The following is a 19,689-nucleotide window of genomic DNA, read 5'->3' as shown; positions in this document are numbered from 1 at the left end:
CGCCCTGGGGGGCCCTCTATACCTCACAAGCACTAGCTGTACCAGACGTCGCCGGCACACCCACGCGAGGAGCCACAAGGACGAGCCAGGGCCAGCTGGGCAGGGGACGAATTCTCCGGGCAGCACCTCCCTTTGCAGCGTGCATCCTAAGCGCGGAGGGCAGACACTGCCTCGGGGGGCCCGTGCCCAGGGGGCCCAGCCAGGTCACCTGTGGTCCTCACCTTGACACCAAACATGCAGATGCAAGGTTCTGCGGTGAGTCTGCCCCACCCTCACACCCAGCCCCCCAGGCAGGGGGTGGGGCCGCAGCTCCGCCTTCCTATCGATGGGCTGGGGGCAGTGTTTCCCCACCTTTTTTAAAAAAATCCTTTGGAGTCCCGAAAAGTCTTTTTTATAAGGCCCTGGACAGATAGTTTAGTTGGTTACAGCACCTTCACAAAGCCAAGGACTGGAATCCCTGGTGTGGTTCTGTGGGCTGGGTGTCATCCAGCAAAGTGAAAGGTCGCCAGTTCGATTCCCCCGAGGGCACGTGCCCAGCGTGCGGGATCAGTCTGTGGTGGGGCGCACTGAGAGACAACAGACTGATGTTTCTCTCCCTCTCTTTCTCCCTCCCTTCCCCTCTCCCTACAAATAGTCTTTTACAAAATTACTTATTTTAGAGAGAGGAGAAGGGAGGAGGAAAGGAAGAGAAACATCGGTGTGTGGTTGCCTCTTCTGTGCCCCCTACTGGGGACCTGGCCTACAACCCAGGCGTGTGCCCTGACTGGGAATTGAACCAGCAACGCTTTGGTTTGCAAGCTGACCCTGAATCCACTGAGTCACAACAGCCAGGGCAACAAATAATTATTTAAAAATCCTTTCTCCGAGGCCCTGGCCAGGCTGTTCAGCTGGTTACAGTGTGGCCCCCACGTGCCGAGGTTGCGAATCCCTGGTCCAGGCAACCGATTACAGAGGCAAACGATTAAAGAATCAGTAAGGGGGGCAGGTCTAACGATCAGGCTCTCCATCCCCTGGCCTCTGCAGCTGGCGGGCGGTGGACACAGAGACAGACACCAACCCCGCTGGGACTGCCCGCGGGGCTCTGCAGCCCACCGGGCCGGCCACGCTGGCTCCCCCGCCTGCATCACCCGGGGCCCCACCCAAAGATGGCCCGGAGCGCTTTTCTTCCCAGAGGGGAACAATCAAACCTGTGCTTGGAAAGTTCCCAGCGCTTGCCCCAGGGCCCTCCGCCTCTGCAGCACCCTTGGGAGACTAAGTTTAAACCACATTGAGTCAAACCTTGTGCCCCGCTGTTCTCATCAAGTAAAATCAGATCAAGCAGAATTAATCGGTTCTAAGATCCGATCCTCTTAAGATCCCAGCCCCTGACCTGATTAAATCAGGAGGGATTCTCTCCTGCAAATGAGATTTCCTGCTCAGCCCATGCAAGAAGGCGAGGTCTAGAACGAAACGGTGTTTGCACTGAAACTGAGTGGTTTGCACTTTGCGGCAGGAGTTCCCAGGCCCCACTTTCCTCCCGGGACCACGCTGGTCCCAGAGGGGACGCCCTGGCCCTTGCTTCTGCATTATGTTCACTTGGGCCTGAAGAAAAACAGTGCAAAAACCTGCTTTTGACCCAAATACACAATAAAACACCTCCGTGCGGAACACGGTGGGGACACAAGAACCACAAAGGAGAAATCGCACAAAGCCTGATGGTAGGCAGCGAGTGCAGCGGCCTCCCACGGGAGTCCGGAGTCAGAAGGAGAGAGAGAGAGGGTGGAGGAGGGCTGCTCCAGAGGAGCCAGCCAGGGGCAGAGCGGTGGGAGGCACAGCCCTGTCGCAGCCCACCCGAGAGCGAGGAGACATGGGGACAGCTGGAGCGGTGCGAACCAGCCCCGGGAACGGGCGACGACCGGGGGAATGCTGCCCGGGGTCCGGAGAAGTTAGGGACGCGGGTGCAGTGGGTGCCACGGGACGCCCGTTTTACCGCGGACTTTAAAACGCTTCCGCAGAACCACGAAGCAAACCCAGAACCGCCCCTCCGAGACCTGCGCCGGGCGAGGGGGGCGGGGTGTGCTCGCACAATTCCATGGTGTCGTTCGAGAATTTTCAGCTGACAAGGTAGCGCGTTCTCTGCCCCAGGTGTTTCCCAGCCCAGTCTGATGGCAAAAGGCTGCACTATTTTTCCTAACGAAAAACGTTCGCTGGCGTCTGGCGTCTGCGTATAAACAGGGACCCACGTCTCCTGCCCCTTTCTCGGCTAACTTTGCTCGAGGCCAGCGACTCGGTGCGGGCGGGAGTTTCTGGGGAGCCGCCTCGGCCGGGCGAGCTCGGGGGACACTCACAGTCCGGACAGCAGCCATTGAAGGCCATCCGGCAGATGCCGCAGTTCTCGTCGTTGGCCACCCACAGCCAAGTGGCCACGCCGTTCCAGCACTTAATCTTCACCTTCATGGCGGCAGCGCCTGCGGATGAGGGAAGAGAGCGCCTGCTGCCCTGAGTCGGCCGAGCCACAGCGCGCAGGCACCAGGCGAGGGTGCTGCCCGAGCCGGGGTCCGCTCGGAGAAACCGCTTTAGCCGCCCAGAGGAGCAAGGGCACCCGGGGGCGAGGTCGCCCGCGGGAACCCCGGGCGCCGCGGGGGCTCCGCACGCACTCGGGGCACCCGCAAAGGCCGCCGCCGCAGGGCGCGCTGGCTTCCCTTAACAAGTGCACAGATGCGCCGCGCAGCGCGCCGCTGACTCGGGGGCGGCCAACACACGGAGCCCCAAAGCCGCTCGCTAGGCTTGGGCGAGCAAACCGCCGCCCCGCCGGGGTCGCCCGAGGTGAGGGTGGAAAAGCGGCGAGCCCCGCCCCCGCAGCCGCACCCGGACCCGCCCTCGCACCCGAGCCGTCTTAATCGCGCGCAGCCCCGCCCGCCTTCAGTTGGCAGCGCCAGCGCCCGCGCGGGAAGGTACAAAAACGACCGCGACCGCGGCCGGGCGCCTCGCAGCGTTCCCCGCCGAGCCCCGAGCCCCAGCGCGCAGAAGCCGGCCCGCCCCCCGCCGCGCCCTTGGCCAATCGGCGGCCGCTCCGAGGACGCGGCTCCGGAAGACGCGGCGCAGCGTCGGAAGTGACGGGCCGGCGTGCTGACGCGCGGGCTTGAGCCGAGGCCGATTCCGCGCCCGCCATGGCCGACAAAATGGACATGTCCCTGGACGACATCATTAAGCTGAACCGGAGCCAGCGAGGCGGCCGCGGCGGGGGCCGGGGTCGAGGCCGGGCCGGCTCCCAGGGAGGCCGCGGCGGAGCGCAGGCTGCTGCACGAGTGAGCCGGGGCGGCGGGCCCATCCGGAACCGGGCGGCCCTAGCTCGCGGCGCGGCGGGCGGCGGCGGCAGGAACCGGCCGGCGCCCTACAGCAGGGTGAGTGCAGGGGCCCGCGGCGGGGGAGCGGGCCGGCGGGGTGGCGCGCGGCGGAGAGGGTGGAGGGCCGGGCCGAACCGGTGGGCGTGGGCGCCGGGCCGGGCGGGAAGGTCGCGCGCCGGCCGGGCCTGGGAGGCGGGGACCATCCCCGCCTTTGTGTGGGCTGGGCGCCTGGCCTCGTGGCGGCGGGGTACGAGGGGACGCAGGGCGCGGGCTCCTGGGCAGCGGGAAATTGGTTGGCGGGAACGGAGAAGTTGGGGCCCTTGGGGCTCCTGCGCGGGCGGGAAGCCGAGGGCTTCAGTCCCCTCCCCGCACTTTCCTCCGGGCCCAGAGGAGCCAGGGGTCTTGCCGTGCCTGCGAGGGAGGGAGACCGCTGGAATGAGACTCACGGGCTGGTGTCTGTTCTCGTGTTTTCCCCACTTTCCAGCCGAAACAACTACCTGACAAGTGGCAACATGACCTTTTCGACAGCGGTTTTGGGGGAGGCGCCGGAGTGGAGACCGGCGGGAAGCTGCTGGTGTCCAATCTGGATTTTGGAGTGTCCGACGCTGATATCCAGGTGAGGGACGCGGGTTTCTCGGTCAGCAGTTCACCCGCGCCGAGTGGATGGTGCTGTGTGGGCTGTGGCCCTGGACCCCTTTCCTCCTCTGGAGAGTGGGCCCTCCCAGGGACCCCGGGGGCCGTGTCCCCCCTAAGGGGCTGCCAGAGTACCAGGCAGAAGTCCCGCTGGAGTCGAGCCTCTGGCTAGTAGGTCGGTGTGTGTCGGGACAGGCCGCCAGCCCGGTCCGAGGAGCTGCTGCTCTTCCTGCTACAGCGTCCCGCGGGGGAGCGTTTCTGCTGGCGCTTCCTGTTTCTAGCGGGACTCGGTGCTCCCGTGAGAGTGGTTCCCTTGCCCGGCAGAGCCGGGCTGCTTGCGTGCCCTGGTGGCCGGGTCTCGGTTTGTGGGGAGGAGAAGGAGTGCACTCCGCAGAGCTGGCGGCACGGGGGCCAGAGCGGGCGCGTCTCCGGCTGCTTCCCCCGAGCCCCGCGTCCTATCTGTGTTGCTTCACTTCCCGCTCCTCCCCAGGTCTCGTCAGGGGCCTGGCTTTCAAACCCAGCTTGGGTTGAAGTCTCTAGTTTTTGTGTTTGTTTGTTTGTTTGTTTTTTTAATTGCCATCGATTGAACCCCAGAGGCGTTTAAATTTGTTCTCTGGTTCGGCGGCGACACCCTGGGGGTCCAGGTGCTGGGCCGTCCTGGGCTCAGCTTCCCAGCGCTCAGCTGCGGGAGTACGGAGCGAGGCTGGTGAGCACTCACAGTGTCTCAACGCTTCTTTTAAGGTGGTTTCTGGCCTCCACTGGAAACCGCTTTTGGTGACCTCCACTTCCCGCTGGGTGCCTGCAGCCGGAGTAGCCCCACACTCTGGGTTCCCTCTCCATCTCCCAGCCTGCCTGAGGTCAGGGCAGTTCCCATGGCAGCGCTTGACTTCAGACTTTGCGGCAGGCTTGAGTAGGAGGAGAGGGAAAGGTGAGCCAGAACTGCCCCGGGGGAGGGGCTGGGTCAGGGCTCCCAAACCGGCGGGCCCTCTGAGCTGGTCCGCCTGCCGGAAGGCCTCCCGTGTTGTGTGGTTTTGGCCTTTGCTGGTCGTCGGCACAGTCCTTGGGTGTCTTGCGGCCTTTCCTTTGTTGGAGAAGACAGCGACTTCGTTGCGTGCCCTTCACTGACGTGCTTTGCGGTCCTTTACCTGCATCGGGTGAAGGTGTCAGGCCCCCAAGTCGGCCAGGGTGCTCAGGCCCAGTGCTCCTGGAAGTTGCCTTCCTGCCTGCCCCAACCCCCTACGTCTCCCGCGACCACCTCCTGCCCCCGTGTGTCTGTCTGCCTCCCAGGGAAGCACCCTCAGGGTAGCTCGCACCCCCTGGGCCTGGCCCCTGGCCCCGCTGACGGTTGTGTTCTCTGACGCCAGGAACTCTTCGCTGAGTTCGGGACGCTGAAGAAGGCGGCCGTGCACTACGACCGCTCCGGCCGCAGCCTGGGCACGGCCGACGTGCACTTCGAGCGGAAGGCAGACGCCCTGAAGGCCATGAAACAGTACAACGGCGTCCCCTTGGACGGTGAGTGCGGGGGTGTGGGTCCCCCCCCCGTCTCTCGGCCATTCTGCTGCCTCACGCTGCCCCACACATCTGGCCGACCCCTTGTGAACCCCGGCCAGCAAGCTCCTCCCCTGCCCTTTCCGGGAGACCCATGCTGGGAAGTCTTCTCAGAACCTCTGTCTCGGGTGCAGGGCTGCAGTTAGCTTCTCTTTCTGTTCGGGCCTCCCACACCTGCCCCCCCCCCCCCCCCCCCCCCCCCCCCCCCCCCCCCCCCCCGCCAGCGACACCACCTGAGCCGGCCTGAGAACGGAGCAGGATGCTGGCTGGTTGTCGTCGCTGGTGCCCGCTCCTTCCCCCCACCCCTGCGAGGCCAGGGCAGCTGCTTTGGTGGGGGCGTCGGGGGCGCCTGGGGCCTGCAGGGAGCCGGCTCTGACGGCGGCGCGCCACCCTTCCCCCGCCACAGGCCGCCCCATGAACATCCAGCTCGTCACGTCACAGATCGACACACAGCGCAGACCGGCACAGAGGTGAGCGCAAAGCGGCGTCCCCCGCGGCTGCCCGGGGGCGCGGCGCCAGGCCTCCGAGTGACCCCACCCCTTCTCTCCAGCGTAAACAGAGGCGGCATGATCCGGAACCGCGGCTCCGGGGGCTTCGGGGGCGGTGGCGGCACGCGGAGAGGCGCCCGCGGAGGCAGCCGGGGCAGAGGCAGGGGCGCGGGCCGGAGCTCGAAGCAGCAGATCTCCGCGGAGGAGTTGGACGCCCAGCTGGACGCTTACAACGCGAGGGTGAGTCCCGGGCGCGGGCGGCCGGGGCCGGCGGGGGCCGGACCGGCGCGGGCAGGGCCCCTGGTGAGCGCGCCCCTCTCTCCCTTGCAGATGGACACCAGCTAGAGCGCCGCCGAGGCCGAGTGCGGAGCTGGGCCCAGATGCCTCGTCCCCGCGCCCGCCGGGGGTGGGCCGGGCTGTGTGGCTGACGATGGATTTGTTTCTTCTGTTTTAAAATAGGATTTAAAATTCATGTAAAGGTTTTCCTTTTTTTTTTCTTTTTTTTCTTTTTTTTAAATTCTGGAACCGACCTGTTTTGTACCGAGTTATTTTTGGGATAAACTTTACTGGTTGCTGTTGCGGGGGAGGTGGCCTGCGCACCTCTGCCCTAATAAACAGACGCGTGTGTAGAAGCGGAGCTCTGGTCGTCCCTGGGGCGGGGCCTCGCCTGCGGCTCTGGGAGGGGGGGGAGGGGACCCCGGCGGCGGGGAGCCGCCCTCCTGGCGCCTGGCTTCCTGGCAGGTGTTCGGCACTAGTGGGGGGTCGCCTCTCCGTCTGTCCTGCAGGCTCTGACCCCCTTTCCCCTGGCCTGGGAGGTGGGGGACGTGCGGCCGCCTGGGCTGCCGCCAGGTCCCAAGTGACTGGGTCGGGCTGTGCTCCTCTGCTGCCCAGGGCCTCAGGAACCTGGCGTCGGCAGCTCTGGCTCTGCGACGCCGTCCCCTCGTGGTGCGTGGCCCGGGGTGTCTTCTCAGTGCCAGTGGTGGAGGCAGCTGGTGGGAGCCGGCAGTGCCCCCTCTGACGTGCAGTGCGGGAGGGCTGGTGGTCACGTGTGTCCCTGAGCGCCCTTGGGACGCAAAGAGTGGGCCGGGACCACGCTGGGGGTGCACTTTGGGGGCTGAGGCCCCCAAGGGAGACCGTGCGAGGAGCCCTGCCTCACCTGTTTGCATCTTCTCCCGGGCCCCCTCTGGAGGGAGTGGCTGTGGCTGTGCAGGTCCTCCTGCAGCCCCGCCGGAGCGGAGGGTCCTGTTCTGCGGCCGCAGCACATTCTGGGGAGGGCGCGAGGGGCAGCCCTTAGCGCCCGAGGGCCGGCTGCGGGAAGGTGGCCACAGCCTGTGAGAACGAATCCTGGGAGGGCGGGGTGGGGACGGAGAGCGGAGCTCCAGAGTCTGCCCCCCCCCCCCCCCCAACCCAGTCTGCTGGCCGGGACCAGAGCGAGGTGGTCGCAGCGGGAAGGTGCATCCACACCTGCTCTGCCTGGCCTCTCTTGGGGGGGGGGGGCCACCTGCAGCTCAGGCGGCTCTCGGGGCACCACAGGGCTGGAGGGAGCCTCGCAGGAGTGTGGCCCAGGACGGCCCTTGAACTGCCCGCTGCCGCCCTGCCACTCGGCCCGAGCCTCACCAGCGCTGCGCGGCCCTCGGGCGTCAGACACCTGCCTTCAGCTGCTGTGACCCAAGGGGTGGCTGTGGGAGGGGTCGGGCCACCCGGCAGGGCAGGGCGAGTGTGGCCCTCCAGAGGTGGCCTGGGCTGAGCAGGCACCGGCCAGGCAGGGTGGCCCCTTTGAAGTGTGCGGGCAGACCGGGCAGGGTGGCCATGCTCCCGCTTTCTGGAAACTGATGCTCACACTGGCACAGCGCTGTCACCGGACCGCAGGCCGCACCCACCTTCAGCCAGTGTCCCAGTCGCCGGGGTCGTAAAGGCTGTTCCCGGGGCACGGGGAGAGGGTGCCGAGGCACTCTGGAGTGGCCGTGCCACCGGGCCTGGTCCGGCTTCGTGCGCTGGTGCACCCGGGGGGCGCACGGTGACACTGCTCTTCCCTACCGTTCCCGCGGGTGGGAGCTGCTCCCTTCTTGCAGGGGGAGCCCCCCAGTTTCTCTGCTGTGAGGCCAACATCCTTCCCTTGGCAGTCCACAACGTGGGGCGGCAGCTTTGAAACTGAGTGAAGCCCATTTCTTCAGCGCTGCCTACGAACTGCAGCCCCCTGCAGTGCCGGATTGGGGGTGCGGGTTAGCGGGGAGTTTCCACATCCCCCCTCCGCCCTTGGGCAGCAGTCAGAGCTTGGGGGTCGGGGGAAACGGCCTGTCTCCGCCCACTGTGGGCTACTGTGCCAACTCGGACTTGCCGCTCTCTGCTGACTGCGACTCACCATCTGCTGCCTGTGCTGCTCACGCTGTTTGGGCTCTGGCCGAGGGGAGCTCCTGAGGGCCGTCCCGTGCCCTTCGAACCTGCCAGGTCCTTGCCGAAGCACTTCCTGACTGCCCGGCGACTCGAGGGGCTCCGGGCTGGCCCATCCAGGCTCCTCTCGCAGAGGCTGGACCGCAGCCGCCCAGGCCCGGGTTCTGTGAGAGCGCCTCACGCCCAGGCCATTGCCCCAGGCCCTCTCGGGACAGAGCTGGGAGGCCACGGGCCCCATGCACACGGCCGCGTCTTTCCAGCCGTGTGCACACACGGAGGACCTGTGCTCAAGCCCCCGCCTCGCTCCCGCCTCCCACCCTTGCTTGGGACAAACCCAGCTGTCTTTGTCCCCATACGTGAGCTTCCAGGGCATGAGCATGCCCCCTGCCCCCACACCAGCCTGCAGCCCGCGGGGGAGCAGCACCGACACCTGCTCCTCCGGGCGGGGCTGAGGGCCGGGGAAGGCGCTGGCCCTGAGGTGTCTCCCTGAGCCTGTCCTCTTCCCGCCCCCTCGCGGGGTCTGTGCTGGCGCCGGGCTCCTCCTCACAGCCCGTGTCCCCGTGTGGCTCCCCCACGTCCCCTGCTGTTCTGCTGCTGGTGATTTACACGTGTTACCTGTCCTCAGGTTATGGATGGTTTTGTGATTAACGAGTCACTCTAGGATTACAGACTCTTTGGGGGAAATAGCAATAAATACTGCATCCTCAAAAAATTCAATGTAAAAATAAAGCCAGAAGGTAATCTCTTTAAGTGCCTCGCTCCGTCTGTGATCCGTAGCCTAAACTAGGACTGAGTTTGCTTGTATGTTATCTGTACTTGTTATACAAATAAACTGAAGCATTTTGGCACACTAGTTGTGCACTAGTATCTGTAAAAACCCACGTGAGCACACCGTTCAGGATGACGTAATGACACTTGAGAACACCTGGTGTCGCCTGTGGCGGCTCCTTGCTCACTAACTCATTCTAAAAACGGGCAAATAACAAGAAAGTACCAAACATTTTTTTCTTTACAAACTATTGTGAACGAATTAAGTCACTGGTGACAAAATAAAATTCTGGCTAAAAAACGCCAGTGAATTGGAAAGCGAGCATCGTGCCGGGCGTGGGAGTTCTGCACACACACACACACACACACACACACCCCTACCCCTCCTCGCCCTGTACACTCCTTGCCTCTGGCTGTCCCTGAGCTGCACCTTTTGGAATGACCCGGTGATCGTAAGTAGACAGCCCCTCTGAGTCGCGGGAGCTGTTTGGCAAAGCTTTGTGCCCGAGGGGGCAGTCTGCTGGCCCCACTGGGGCTGGCGCCTGCAGTCGGGGCGGCCCACGGGCCATCCCCGGGTGGAAGGCCTGGCTGGGCGCTGACAGCCAGCCCTCCCTGGGCCGCAGGATGTCCGCCCGCCCTGCACGCCCAAGAACCCGGCCAGGCTCCTGGGGCCCTCGGAGCGTGAGGGCTGGTGCTCGGCCACAGCCACCAGTCTGGAGCGTTTGCTGCGGACAGCCGGACACCGGGGCAGGCGCGATAATGGTGCTGGGACCCCAGGAGGGGCTTGCTCCTCAGACGTGGGTACAGGCTGAGGCACCTCCGGAGGACATGCTGGCGGAGGTTTGTGCTTCAGACTCGCTGCACGCGCAGGGGGTCGGGGCGCGGACGGAGCAGTCGTCCACCAGCTGAAGACCCTCAGGCGGCGAGCCAGGCCCACAGGGCTCCCAACACCACCCTTTGCACCTCGGGGCCGGCCCCGTGGCTCCCCGCCACGCCAGCCCGGGACAGGCTGTGTGGCCAGCACCGCGGGGGAGGTGGGTGGCGCAGCGCTTCTGAGGCCACACCATGGGGCTCTGCAGCCTTGCCCAGAGTGCTCGCCGTTCCTGCCTCTCCATCTGTCCATCTAGGCATCCTGTCCATGGGGGGGGGGGGGGGGCTTGGAGACCACAGCCCCCCACGAGAGACCCAGAGCCAGGACCACAAAGCCACCGAGCTACTTCCTGGCCCTCAGAAACTGTGGGAGATAATGAATGGTGGTCGAGTTACTGGCTTTCAAGACAGGAAGAGGGAAGGACGGAGGGAAACATCGACGTGTGAGAGACGCCGGGCGGTCTCCCATACTCGCCCCAATGACCGGGGACCGGACTTGCAGCCCAGGCTTGTGCCCCAATAGGGGGCAGACCCCTCGACCTTCCAGTTGACGGGATGACACTCCACCCCACCGAGCCCCACTGGCCAGGGCACGGCGGTGGTTTTCAGCAGATAAATTCCAGGGCACATTTTCACAGGGTGACAGATTCCTAGTGACGCGCACGGTCGACGTGCTCTGTAGGCGTCTGGGCTCTGCAGGGCCCTCGGCTGCCTCGGGGCAGACTCATCTGGGGACAGACGGCTTCGGCGGCAGCTGGCTGGTGCCCGGCTGGAGGGGGCAGCTGGTGGCCGACGGCACTTCCCACACGGGAGCCTGGCAGTGGGGCTCCTGGTCGCAGAAAGCTCACAGATACGCCCTAAAACCCGAGACACTCCCAGAGAGTAACGGGTCTCTCTCGAGTTGCTCTGTCACCCAGAATGCTCTCCCGTTCACAGTGGGTGTGGGCACACGGGCGACGCACGTCCACCCTGGGCTCCCCACCAGGCAGGGTGGGCTGGACAGGAGGCCCTGCCTCCCTGGAGTATAAGGGTCCCTGAAGGAGGCATCGGCCACTTCCACGTCATCACAGTCCCACAGGTGCTGGGGTGGAGGAGGGCAGCTCCTCCCCAGGGTGCCAGGAGGAGCGCTGAGGACTTTGGGCCCCAGGCCGGGGAGGGGTGCCCGGCTGGGGTCTGGGGGCACGGGCTCGGCCAGGCGAGCTGCGTCCCACGAAGCCCCTCCTGGTGCCGCAGACGTTTCTGTGTTTGGTGTGTGGGCCAGCACCCGACCTCTGGGACAGCCGGAGCGCGGAAGCGGCGATGCCTGGAAGCAGCCAAGTCACCTGTGCCAGAGGCTCCCCAAGTCCCAGGGGACAAGGCCTTCCTTGGGGACAGGCTTCCCCGAGGGTGCTGAGCCCGGGGACTTGCCTTGGTCTGGAAGGAAACGGCATGCAAGGGGGCCGGCTGCGCCAGGACCCCAGGGAGCGGCCCTGCCACTGAGCCTGGATCTTCATGGGGGTCCCCGGCGACAGAGGTCCACCTAGGGGCAGGGGTGTGACGAGAAGGACACGAAGTCCATGAAGTCGGTGTGGCTCCGCTGGCTTAAAATGGAGTCCGGACCGTGTCGAGCAGACCAAGTGGGCTGAGCGTGAGTGACAGGTTTCATTTCACCAGCCTGAGCGCTTCAACCCGCGCCCTTCCCGGCCGGGGGGCGCACGCCCGGAGAGCCGCGTCAACCCTATGGACAGCCCTGCGAAGGGCTCAGGGGAGACCGCCTGCCCTATCAGGCCCCACCCACGGGCTAAGAACGCGGGACCGTTCCTTTCCCGGGAAAGTGCCTTTTGCTTTTACAACGCTTGGCTTTTCTTTCTTCTCTGGGACACTCCGGCCGCGGTCCGAGCGTGTCTGCGGGTTGGCGACCCCAAACCCCTTGGGGGAACCTTTGCCACTTCTCTCATGCCAAAGCCTCCCGACTCAGGGCTGGGTTGACAAGACACCTGGAGAGGCCCGGCCCTCGGCCGTGGACGGGCGGACCCCGCGGGCGTCCTGGGAGCGGTCAGTGCAAACTCGAAGGGACGTCCTCTGGGGACTCCCGGGAGAGCGGGGCAAAGGCGGCAGGTGGAAGGGCTCCCGGCGCGGGCTCGTGCGGGCCGTGGGTGGGCCCGGCCGAACGCGTGGCTGCGCAGTCCGCTCGTCCCCGCACGCGGGCCGTGAGCCTGCACCGGGCGGCGTCCCCGCGCGTTACTGGCGGCGACAGCGCCCCGCCGAACCGCCACGACGTCCAGGCGGGGCGCACGCAAGACTGTGCCTGCCTCGTCCCCCGAAACAGTCTGAGCCGTGGGGTCCCGGGGGCCGGAGGGCGCCCGCAGCGAAGGGCACAGACCTCCGGGCGGACCGGCTCTCGCGAGCGACCACACACACTCTGCGCCGCCCACGCGGGACGCGCCCATAAGGCAGGTCCCGCAAGATGGCGGCCGCGCATGCGCCCCTGCCGGCCCGCCCGGCGCGAGCGGAAGTCGCGTGACCCCGGAAGTGGCCGGTCGGGCGCGCGCGGGCGGGGCACCGACGTTCGTCATTTCGTGCGGGAGGGAGCGCGAGCGCGGTGCGGTCGAGCCTCCGGTGAGCGCCAGGGCGGCGGCGGCGGGGCGGCGGCGGCGGCGGGGAGGCGGGGCGGAGGCCGAGGCTTTGCCCGCCCCGCCCGCCGGGGGGCGATCGGCGCCTGGCGGGGGCGGCGGTGACACCGGGCGGTGGCCCGAGCGCAGGGCGGGTCCCGGGCGCAGGGGCTTCCACGTGGGGGCGGGGGGCGCAGGCGTCCTTTGTGGCCGCCGCTCGTGCTCCGCGGCGCCCCAACCCCGCCGGTGCGCGTGGACCTGGACCAGGCCCTACACCCCTCCCTAGGCGAAGGCGCACCCGGCCTCGGGCCATTCCCGAGCGCCTAACCCCACCCCACCGCGCCCCGCGACCGGCCCAGATTGCGGGGCCTTGCGGAAGTGCGGGGCCGCGGCTTCGCGCGCGTAGGATCCTGTCGCCCGCGGCCTCACTTGGTGGCGTTAGGGCGTGAGCCTTCTAGAGGAATTCCGGAGAAAGCGCCTGGGAGGCCGGGAAGAGCGGGCGCGTCCGGCACGCCTGCAGGCGGCGGATCTGCTCGCACGGGGTGCCCAGCGGCGTTTTGTAGGATCCGGTAACGCGCGCAGGGCCGGGCTGCCAAGCTGGGGGCAGGCGTTGGTTACTCACCCGCAGCAGCCGGAGGTCTGCGGTTTGCTGGGCCCTGACCCGACTTGCACAGGCAGGACGGATGTGAGGGGTTTCGGATACTCCCTCAGGGATTTCACAGGGGCCAGGAGGGGGGACCTCAGCCTTACGCAGCTCCAAAGGCTCCAGCACCGGGGTCCACAAAGAGGGTCCGAGGAATACCCAGCGGTTGCAATTTCCAGCTCCAGGTCAACAACCCTCCCAACTGGAGAGAGCCTGGGCAGACACTGTGGGTCCCCGTGTCCTCTTGGGACCTACCTGTGGGACGCAGGCTGGCCCCGTTACCTGTTTCCTGTACAGGGGCCTTGCTTCCTGGCCAGGGCAGGGTCCAAGGGGCCTCTCTGGTCGGGGAGAAGCCCCCTGGTCTAGCAGGAGGGGTCCTTGGGGGTGAGGGCTTGGGCGACTTGGAAGGAGCAGCAGAACCTGAGGATTTTCCCCAGCCGGCGGCACTGGGGTTATAGCGGCCTCTCCCGCGAGGGGGCGGGGGGCGGGGGTGAGCCCAGTCTGTGGAGCAGGCTGCAGGGCCCGCTCGGTCCTGGGCCACCGGCTTCACGCGGCCCCTCTGGGCCTCGGAAGCCTGCGCTGGGCCCTTTGACAGGCTCGGGCTGCCGCCGCCCTGTGCCTCCAGGAGGTGCCCCGCCCCTCAGGCAGAGATAAGGGGCCTGGCTCTGAGAGGCCCCTTCCCTCAGCCTGCGCCTGGTGGCTGCTGCAGGGCCTGCGGAGGGCTGGGGGGAGGGCGGCACTGGGAGTCCCCCAGGCCGCCACAGTGCGCCCCTCCCGCAGGTGTCCCAGACCAGCCAGAGGGAGCATGGCCGAGCAGGAGCCCACCGCGGAGCAGCTGGCGCAGATCGCCGCCGAGAACGAGGAGGACGAGCACTCGGTCAACTACAAGCCACCGGCCCAGAAGAGCATCCAGGAGATCCAGGAGCTGGACAAGGACGACGAGAGCCTGCGCAAGTACAAGGAGGCCCTGCTGGGCCGCGTGGCCGTGTCTGCGGGTGAGTGGGCTGCCCGGGCGCCCCCGGCCCTCCCTCGGGTCCTGCTGCTGGCCCAGCCTGCTGGCGGCGCAGGGTGGGTGCCGCGGGCGGGAGGCCCCGCGGGTGGAGCCCTGACCTGCTGTCACTCTGCAGACCCCAACGTCCCCAACGTCGTCGTGACCCGCCTGACGCTGGTGTGCAGCAGCGCCCCGGGCCCCCTGGAGCTGGACCTGACAGGTGGGTGGGCCCCCAGGTCCCTGGCCCGGCTTCCTGGCTCCATATTACTTCCCTTACAGACAGTTTCTGGAGAGCTGGCGCCCTCTTGTGGGCAACACAGGAAGTGCGGTCAAGTGGTCTTGGAAGTTGCCTTGGCTTTGGAGAGACCTGAGTCTGGTGGGGGGTGGGGGCGGGTGGAAGGGGCAGTCAGGAGGGGAGCGCTCCCCCACCCCCCCACCCCAGGGCCCGAGCCTCCTACTGCAACGTCCTCCCAAACCCAGGTGACCTGGAGGCCTTCAAGAAGCAGTCCTTCGTGCTGAAGGAGGGTGTAGAGTACCGGATAAAGATCTCCTTCCGGGTAAGGCGGAGGGGCTGGCGGGGACCCGGAGGGGCTGGGGCCAGGGAGCCCCGCTGAGCCCCACTCGGGATCCTCCCCGCAGGTGAACCGGGAGATCGTGTCCGGCATGAAGTACATCCAGCACACGTACCGGAAAGGCGTCAAGAGTGAGTGGGGGCGGGCCAGCCCCGTGGGGGAGAGGGGAGGCGGAGCGTGCCCTCCCGGCGCCCTGCTTACTGACCCCCCCGCCCCGCAGTCGACAAGACCGACTACATGGTGGGCAGCTACGGGCCCCGGGCCCAGGAGTACGAGTTCCTCACCCCCATGGAGGAGGCGCCCAAGGGCATGCTGGCCCGCGGCAGCTACAACATCAAGTCCCGCTTCACGGACGACGACAAGACGGACCACCTGTCCTGGGAGTGGAACCTCACCATCAAAAAGGATTGGAAGGACTGAGTCTGGCCCGGGAGGCGGGCAGGGAGGACAGACGGAGGGATGTGCGCACCCCCGCCCCGCCCCGCCCCACCCCCCATACCAAAGTGCTGACGGGCCCCTGCCCACCTGCCCTCGCTGCCCCGGTCTGCCGCCCCCAGCCCACAGGCCCCGGCCTCCTGGATAGTCTAGTGTCGCTGCTGCTTCCGCCTGTGCCGTGGGGGTGGAGGCTGCGGCTCAGGCCTCCCCTCCCACGCCAGACCCCTCCAGGGCCCCCCACTTGTCCTCACCCGACCAGAGGCCCTGGCTGTCCCGAGTAGGGGGTTCTGTCCCCGCTCTGGGGGGTGGGGTGGGGGAGGGCGCATGATGCAGAGCCCGGGGGGCCGGGCACCCTCCAGCTTGCACCCCCTGGTCAGCTCACCCATCGCTGTCTGTACCTGTCTAACCATGATGCCTTAACATGTGGAACGTGTGCTGTGGGGGCCGTCACTGACCTCTGACCCCTGTGTCTGCATGAGCATGTGGTCTCCCCCGGTCCCCGCCGCCCCGGACGCAGCCCTGCGGCCGGGGTGGTGTGGGACGTGCTGCTGCTGCTCCCGGGCTGCCCGGCCTGGCCAGCCCCTCTCCCCTCTCCCCTCTCCCAGCCAGGCTGTGGGGGACAGCTCCAGGGGCCTGGGGAAAGCCAAATTGCCAAAACCCAAGTGGCCTCCAGTCCCATCCGAGAGGCTGGGTGATCTTACGCCTTTGCTTTCTCCGTCCCAGCGGGCAGCGCCCAGACCCAGAGCCCCCGGCCCCAACAAAGCCCTCGGCGGACACAGCCGGCGGCCGAGCCTCACTTGTCCTGCCCGGGCCCTCGGGCCCGGAGGGGCATGCCTGGCCTGCCAGCATTTATTGCCTCCACCTGTGCCGTCCTCTGGGCCAGCCGGCCTGCCGCCTCTGCCCCCAGGCCCCAAGCCACCACCCCCGCCGGGCCCTCCCTGGACCCAGCCAGGACCACTGTGGGACCAAGCGTGCATGGGCGGAGCTGCCCCAGTGCCTCCTCCCAGGTCGGGCCCGGGCTGGGGTGCACAGGAACCCGTCCCTGCTTCTCCTCCGCTGACCGGGAAATAAACTCCCCCGAAGGAGCCGAGGCGTCTGCTACTGTCTCTGGGCAGGGGGGAGGGCGGGGCCAGGCTGTTCCCCTGCGGTCCCCCGGGGGCAAGGTGGGGCTGCCTCTGCCCTGCCCTGGTTGAAGGGTTCCGAGCCCTGCTTAAGCGCACTTGGCCCGGGTGCCCCATGGGTGCTTCCGACCTGGAAACTCCCCAAAGGACCAAGGGTCGAGGGTGGGGTGTGTGGCCAGGTCACAGTCCAGCTGACTGGTCCTCGAGCCCTTGGGCCCCCTGTCTGGTCTTGGAGGAAGTCCCCCGACCCCAACAAGTGGGGAGAAACCTCCGTGGAGATGAAACTCCCCAAGAAGCAATACTTGGGATCCTGAGGGGCGGGCGGCCAGTCCCGGGAAACCACCCCTGCCCCCCAAGCCACCATGGATCCCCTGGGTGTGGCTGAGCCCGAGGCCTGAGGGGGAGTGGGGCAGGGCAAAGGTGGAATGGCGAGGGTAGAGACAGTGTCCCCAGCTGCACGGAGGCCAAGGGATCCCTGTGGGCTGCCAGAGGCCAGGTGCATGGGACCACCTGCCCCACTGGCCAGCAGGGTCTCTGAGGGGCCTGGGGTGGCAGAGAGGGTGCCGTCTCCTCTGAGCAACACCCCCAAGGGTGCCCAGTGACTGACGCCCTCACCTGCCCTGGGTTGGGAAAGTGCACGTGGGCAGCCCAAGCTCCAGACAGGGCAGGCTCCAGAAACCACTTTTGCCGGGCTGATGTGGGTTTGTGGTCTGCGCCGGCCCAAGTGGTTCTGTGTTCCGTGGGCCGGGGCCAGGATGCTGCTGCCCGGCCATACACTCGGGCCCGCCCCCCTTCCCAGTGCTTCCAAGGTGAGCCCCGCCAGCAGGGGTGGGCTCCGAGATGCTGTCTCACTCCATAGGCCAGTGGCCACAGGGCGAGACAGGGCAGCTCCCATGGGGCTGGTCACCTCCTCCAGCCTCACTGGAACCCCTGTGGGACCCTGGAGGCTGGGCATGTGCTGGATGCCAGAACAGAAGGGTGCTTCCTGCAGCCGCTGGCCCAGACACGGGCCAAGAACAGCCCCAGGAAACAGCCTGGGACCCTGGCTCTCAGTCCATGGGGGCGAGGGCCCTGCCGGGGCTCTCTCAGAGCCGCCTGCCCCAGGCCCGGTGGGGCAGACTCAGGCGGGGCGGGGGGGGGGGGGGCCCTGAGGTTGCGAGCTCAGGCCTCGCCCACCGACGTCGGGCGCTGCCACCTGGACGCCATGCCCCTACCTCCAGAGAGGCCAGGCTCGGGCAGCATGCACTCGGCAGTTCAGCTTCTCGGGGAGGGCCTTGTGAGGCTCCATCAGGCCAGAAGGTCCCGTTTCCGTCCCTGGGTTTTTCAAGCTTTCGCGTGAACTCAGCCCCCAAGTGCCAGGTTGTACGGGCACAGCGCCAACAGCCAGGACTTTGTTCTGGCCCCTCCCCCGGTGCGGGGTAATGTGCGCTGGCACCTATAGAACCTGTACGACGTGTCCCTCAGGTCCCAAGTCTAATGGGATCTTCCTGGTTGCACCCTGACCCCCTGTCCAACCTGGTGCTTCTGGGCCTGGCCTCCCCACCCCATGGAGCAGAAGCCCGTGGTCCCCTCCCCTCCCGCTGTCCCCCAGTCACTCCCAAATAGACCCTTCTTCCTCTGAGGGGGTTGCCACCTTCACCAGATTAGGGCCCTCTGTGTGACCACCTAATCACCGAGACTTACGAGAACCTTCTCCATGCCCAGCACGGTCCACTCTGCAGTCCAGGCCCATGTCAGTCCCCCAGGCCCACACTCCCCAGGGCCGCTCCCACCAGGCCCCAGTGCTCCGTGACAAAGTCCCCGCCCCAGCTGCCACTCAGCAAAGAACCCGCAGACACGAGCTATCCCTTGGCAGCCAGGTGAACACGTTCTGGGTGTCTGCCAGCCCACTGGTCACCTCTCAGCATCTCCAACCCAGCTGTGGGCGAGAAGAGAACGGTTTCCTTCTGAGGACTATTTCTGAGAGTAGTTATTTATCAAAAACACACAATCACTCACGAGTTCAGCCGATGTTTAATGGGCACTGTTTCTGGGCATGAGAGACTCCAGGGGACACCCTGAAGCAGCTGTGCCATCGAGAAACGCCCAGCCGCAGCCACGAGTGGGGCGGCCCTGACCTCCAAGGGCAGCTCCAACTCGGGGCCCGAGCACAAGGGGGAACTACAGCCCTTCCCCTCCCCCCCCCCCCCCCCGAACCCAGGGGAAGGCCAGCGGAGGTGCTCCTCAGGCCTGCCTGGCCGTCGTGGGTGCTGGTCGCCCCTCTGCAGCTCCCTCACCCAGCTACTGACTGACCACCCGAGAGACCAGACGTCAGGCCTCCCCCAGGTTTGAGAACCCCACTCTGCTGCTCCCGCACGGCGGGTGCACGAGAGCAACCCGAGAAGCACCGAGACACGGAACCGTGTCCCTCATCTCAGGTCCCGAACTGCGGTCTGTAAAACGAGGTCGTCGCCACTACAAAAGCGCTGGGAGCCGGGAGCAGCAGACCAGGCGATCCCCACCTATGCCCAGAGAGCAGAGGGGGCTGCGCCCCGCCGAGCTCACAGCCCTTCCAGGCAGAAAGTCCCAGCTCCCGTGAAGGCACCCCTGGGAGGCAGGCAGGTATAGCCCAGCAGGTACAGCCGCCTCGGGCTGACCCTTCGCTACTGGAAGTGGGGGAGGTGCAGAGAAACCGGCTGTGACCTTCAGGGACTGGCCTTCCAGCTGAAGGAGTCCCACATAGCAGAGTGCAACGTACGAACAAGTGCAAACTCTCCAAAATAGGAAAGCATCGTTTTATTTCCTCATTTCTGAGACCAGAATGTTAGCCGACGTGTACATTTTATGTGCGAGTGTTTCCCCTTCCCCCGACGTTATAAATTAATGATGAGTCTTAAAATCGGCGGCGGCTCGCAAAGGAGGAAGTGACTACAAAGGGGAAAGGTTCTGAAGTGGGGGAGGGGGTTAAAGCGGTGAGCACGGGGAGGGGGAGGGGGGCGGACTCCCCTAGAGCCCACCTTTTAGCAAAAACAACATGCGAGCTACGTGTTATTTTATTTTTATTTATTTATTATTTTTAAAAAGATATATTTATTTTTAGAGAGAAAAGGGAGGGAGAGAGATCAGTGTGCGGTTGCTGGAGGTCATGACCTGCAACCCAGGCATGTGCCGACTAGGAATCGAACCTGCGACACTTTGGTTCGCAGCCCGCGCTCAATCCACTGAGCTACGCCAGCCAGGGCGAGCTACGTGTTATTTTAAATGTCCGTGGAGCCACGTTAAAAAAACGAAAAACACTCCAATGTGTCAATATAAAGGTCATTAGGGGAATAT

General features: G+C 66.0%; 3 protein-coding genes across 8 annotated transcripts in view; 2 read left to right on the top strand and 1 right to left on the bottom strand.

Annotated features, from left to right (window-relative positions):
* The window catches only part of ANAPC11 (anaphase promoting complex subunit 11), a 33,869-nt gene extending 30,863 nt beyond the window's left edge, over positions 1 to 3,006 (bottom strand). The window contains exons 1-2 of one of the 4 annotated variants that reach the window (XM_036034274.1): positions 2,866 to 3,006; positions 2,328 to 2,447 (exon numbers count right to left, since the gene is read on the bottom strand). In XM_036034274.1, coding sequence (XP_035890167.1) covers positions 2,328 to 2,436 — 109 coding nt within the window. In that variant the 5' untranslated portion in view covers positions 2,437 to 2,447; positions 2,866 to 3,006. Of the gene's footprint in view, positions 1 to 2,327; positions 2,448 to 2,636; positions 2,794 to 2,865 lie in introns of those variants that run through there. The other 3 variants (XM_028519805.2, XM_036034277.1, XM_036034275.1) reach the window with 3 other exon arrangements.
* A 16-nt stretch (positions 3,007 to 3,022) lies between these two features.
* On the top strand, positions 3,023 to 6,627 carry ALYREF (Aly/REF export factor). 2 transcript variants are annotated; one of them, XM_036034269.1, is made up of 6 exons: positions 3,048 to 3,383; positions 3,811 to 3,942; positions 5,324 to 5,471; positions 5,914 to 5,977; positions 6,058 to 6,235; positions 6,326 to 6,627. In XM_036034269.1, the coding sequence occupies exons 1-6, from the start codon at positions 3,150 to 3,152 to the stop codon at positions 6,338 to 6,340; spliced, it is 771 nt and encodes a 256-aa protein (XP_035890162.1). In that variant the 5' UTR covers positions 3,048 to 3,149; the 3' UTR covers positions 6,341 to 6,627. The 2 variants fall into 2 exon arrangements, with proteins under 2 accessions (XP_035890163.1, XP_035890162.1); XM_036034270.1 differs by lacking the exons at positions 5,324 to 5,471; positions 5,914 to 5,977; positions 6,058 to 6,235; positions 6,326 to 6,627 and adding an exon at positions 4,701 to 5,294 and having other exon boundaries at positions 3,023 to 3,383.
* A 5,892-nt stretch (positions 6,628 to 12,519) lies between these two features.
* Positions 12,520 to 16,339, top strand: ARHGDIA (Rho GDP dissociation inhibitor alpha). Of its 2 annotated transcripts, none has more exons than XM_028519840.2 (6): positions 12,520 to 12,622; positions 14,039 to 14,253; positions 14,386 to 14,469; positions 14,730 to 14,806; positions 14,889 to 14,952; positions 15,042 to 16,339. In XM_028519840.2, exons 2-6 carry the CDS (start codon positions 14,064 to 14,066, stop codon positions 15,239 to 15,241), a joined length of 615 nt encoding a protein of 204 aa, XP_028375641.1. In that variant the 5' UTR covers positions 12,520 to 12,622; positions 14,039 to 14,063; the 3' UTR covers positions 15,242 to 16,339. The 2 variants fall into 2 exon arrangements, with proteins under 2 accessions (XP_028375641.1, XP_028375642.1); XM_028519841.2 differs by lacking the exon at positions 12,520 to 12,622 and adding an exon at positions 13,077 to 13,184.
* The last annotated feature ends 3,350 nt before the right edge of the window (positions 16,340 to 19,689 follow it).

The sequence above is a fragment of the Phyllostomus discolor genome, chromosome 8, assembly GCF_004126475.2.
Source record: "Phyllostomus discolor isolate MPI-MPIP mPhyDis1 chromosome 8, mPhyDis1.pri.v3, whole genome shotgun sequence".
Taxonomy (NCBI): Eukaryota; Metazoa; Chordata; class Mammalia; order Chiroptera; family Phyllostomidae; genus Phyllostomus; species Phyllostomus discolor.
This window is presented reverse-complemented; position numbering and strand designations above follow the sequence as displayed.

Bases quoted from the DNA above. Each gene is read 5' to 3' on its own strand.
- ARHGDIA (XM_028519840.2), top strand. From the start codon at position 14,064: ATGGCCGAGCAGGAGCCCACCGCGGAGCAGCTGGCGCAGATCGCCGCC. The intron at 14,254-14,385 runs GTGAGTGGGCTG...GTCACTCTGCAG, and splicing joins CCGCGTGGCCGTGTCTGCGG to ACCCCAACGTCCCCAACGTC. The intron at 14,470-14,729 runs GTGGGTGGGCCC...TCCCAAACCCAG, and splicing joins CCTGGAGCTGGACCTGACAG to GTGACCTGGAGGCCTTCAAG.
- ALYREF (XM_036034269.1), top strand. From the start codon at position 3,150: ATGGCCGACAAAATGGACATGTCCCTGGACGACATCATTAAGCTGAAC. The intron at 3,384-3,810 runs GTGAGTGCAGGG...CCCACTTTCCAG, and splicing joins GGCCGGCGCCCTACAGCAGG to CCGAAACAACTACCTGACAA. The intron at 5,472-5,913 runs GTGAGTGCGGGG...CCCCCGCCACAG, and splicing joins CAACGGCGTCCCCTTGGACG to GCCGCCCCATGAACATCCAG.